At 39.1% G+C, this 1,446-nt stretch overlaps 1 protein-coding gene across 1 annotated transcript; it reads left to right on the plus strand.

The window, feature by feature from the left end:
- Nucleotides 1-290: 290 nt before the first annotated feature.
- Nucleotides 291-1,222, plus strand: LOC141333039 (neoverrucotoxin subunit beta-like). The gene is made up of 2 exons (XM_073837985.1): nucleotides 291-366; nucleotides 696-1,222. Exons 1-2 carry the CDS (start codon nucleotides 291-293, stop codon nucleotides 1,220-1,222), a joined length of 603 nt encoding a protein of 200 aa, XP_073694086.1.
- Nucleotides 1,223-1,446: the final 224 nt, after the last annotated feature.

Genomic DNA, 1,446 nt, shown 5'->3' on the forward strand with positions numbered 1-1,446 from the left:
CACAACACACGTAGACCTTTATGAAAGATTAATTGTGCATAATATCCATTGTTATAAGAGCTTTATGAGATCGCGTATGCACTGGATGCACGCAGTATAGGTCATGCTTTTTTGTTCAGAATAACATTTTTTTGTGTAAGAAAAAAAAATGTAACTAGTAATATAACTAGTAATATAACTAGTTACTTTCTCCAGGGAGTAATAAAGTAAAGTAAGGCATTACTATTTTTGAGAGTAATATGTAATATGTAATATATTACTTTTTTGAGTAACTAACCCCAACACTGTTAATGACTGAATGTGAATCTGTGTTTCACAGTGTGGATCATGGAGGAGAGTCCAGGATTACAACAGGACTACAGAAATGTACGTCTACACACTGACACACAATCAAACCTTTTCTTTTATACATCACATTTTCATATTTTTATATATCATATAGTTAATCATAATTTTTATCTCCTTACCCAAATACCGCCCATAAACTGAAAACCTTAAGCATTTTTACATTTACATTTTAATGAACAACAACAAAACCATCCTTTAGTATAACTTCAGTTGGGCTGAACGAAATGGCCCCACAATGTCAAAATGTAATTTACTACTTTTTTGCGGACATTTGGTTAAACACGTACACGCATACACAAAGCTATAGTGATTGCTGTTGTTATAAATCTCTGTCTTCTTGTGTTTAGATGCCTGTTTTCTCACACTGGATTCAAACACAGCAAACAAGCGTCTCATTCTGTCTGAGGAGAACAGAGAGGCAACATGTGTAGAAGAGTATCAGCCATATCCAGATCATCCAGAGAGATTTGATTATTGGGAGCAGGTGTTGTGTAGAGAGAGTGTGTGTGGACGCTGTTACTGGGAGATTGAGTGGAGTGGACGTGTGTGTTTGTCAGTGTCATATAAGAGCATCAGCAGAAAGGGATGGGGTAACCAGTGTTGGTTTGGAGGTAAAAATGAGTCCTGGAGTTTGTCCTGCTGTCCCTCCAGATGCACATTCTGGCACAATAACATGCAGACGGATCTCCCTGTAAAGTCCATCAGCAGTAGAATAGGAGTGTATGTGGATCACGGTGCAGGAACTCTGTCCTTCTACAGCGTCTCTGACACAATGAGCCTCATCCACACAGTCCAGACCACATTCACTCAGCCGCTCTATCCTGGGTTTAGGGTTTATGGATCAGTGAAACTCTACATACAGAATAGATTATAAAGAGATCATGCCCATGATAAGTCAGTAACAGTGATATTTTAGCCACTGCAACCAAATGCCTCATGCTAGCGCTGTGGCTTTGGCTATATGCAGAGACTGAGACCAGAGGCCATTGTATGATTGGCTGAGGTGCCTCATATGATCCAAGTTAGATTTTTCCAATGGTAAGAATTACAGACCCTTGCATCTCCCAATATTAAGCCTCGACATTTCTCTTCATGGCA

Source organism: Garra rufa, chromosome 4 (genome assembly GCF_049309525.1).
Source record: "Garra rufa chromosome 4, GarRuf1.0, whole genome shotgun sequence".
Lineage (NCBI taxonomy): Eukaryota > Metazoa > Chordata > Actinopteri > Cypriniformes > Cyprinidae > Garra > Garra rufa.

What these genes read in the sequence shown, in the direction of transcription:
- LOC141333039 (XM_073837985.1), top strand. Translation starts at nt 291, where the DNA reads ATGACTGAATGTGAATCTGTGTTTCACAGTGTGGATCATGGAGGAGAG. An exon ending in TACAACAGGACTACAGAAAT is followed by an intron (nt 367 to 695) that starts GTACGTCTACAC and finishes TCTTGTGTTTAG; the next exon opens with ATGCCTGTTTTCTCACACTG.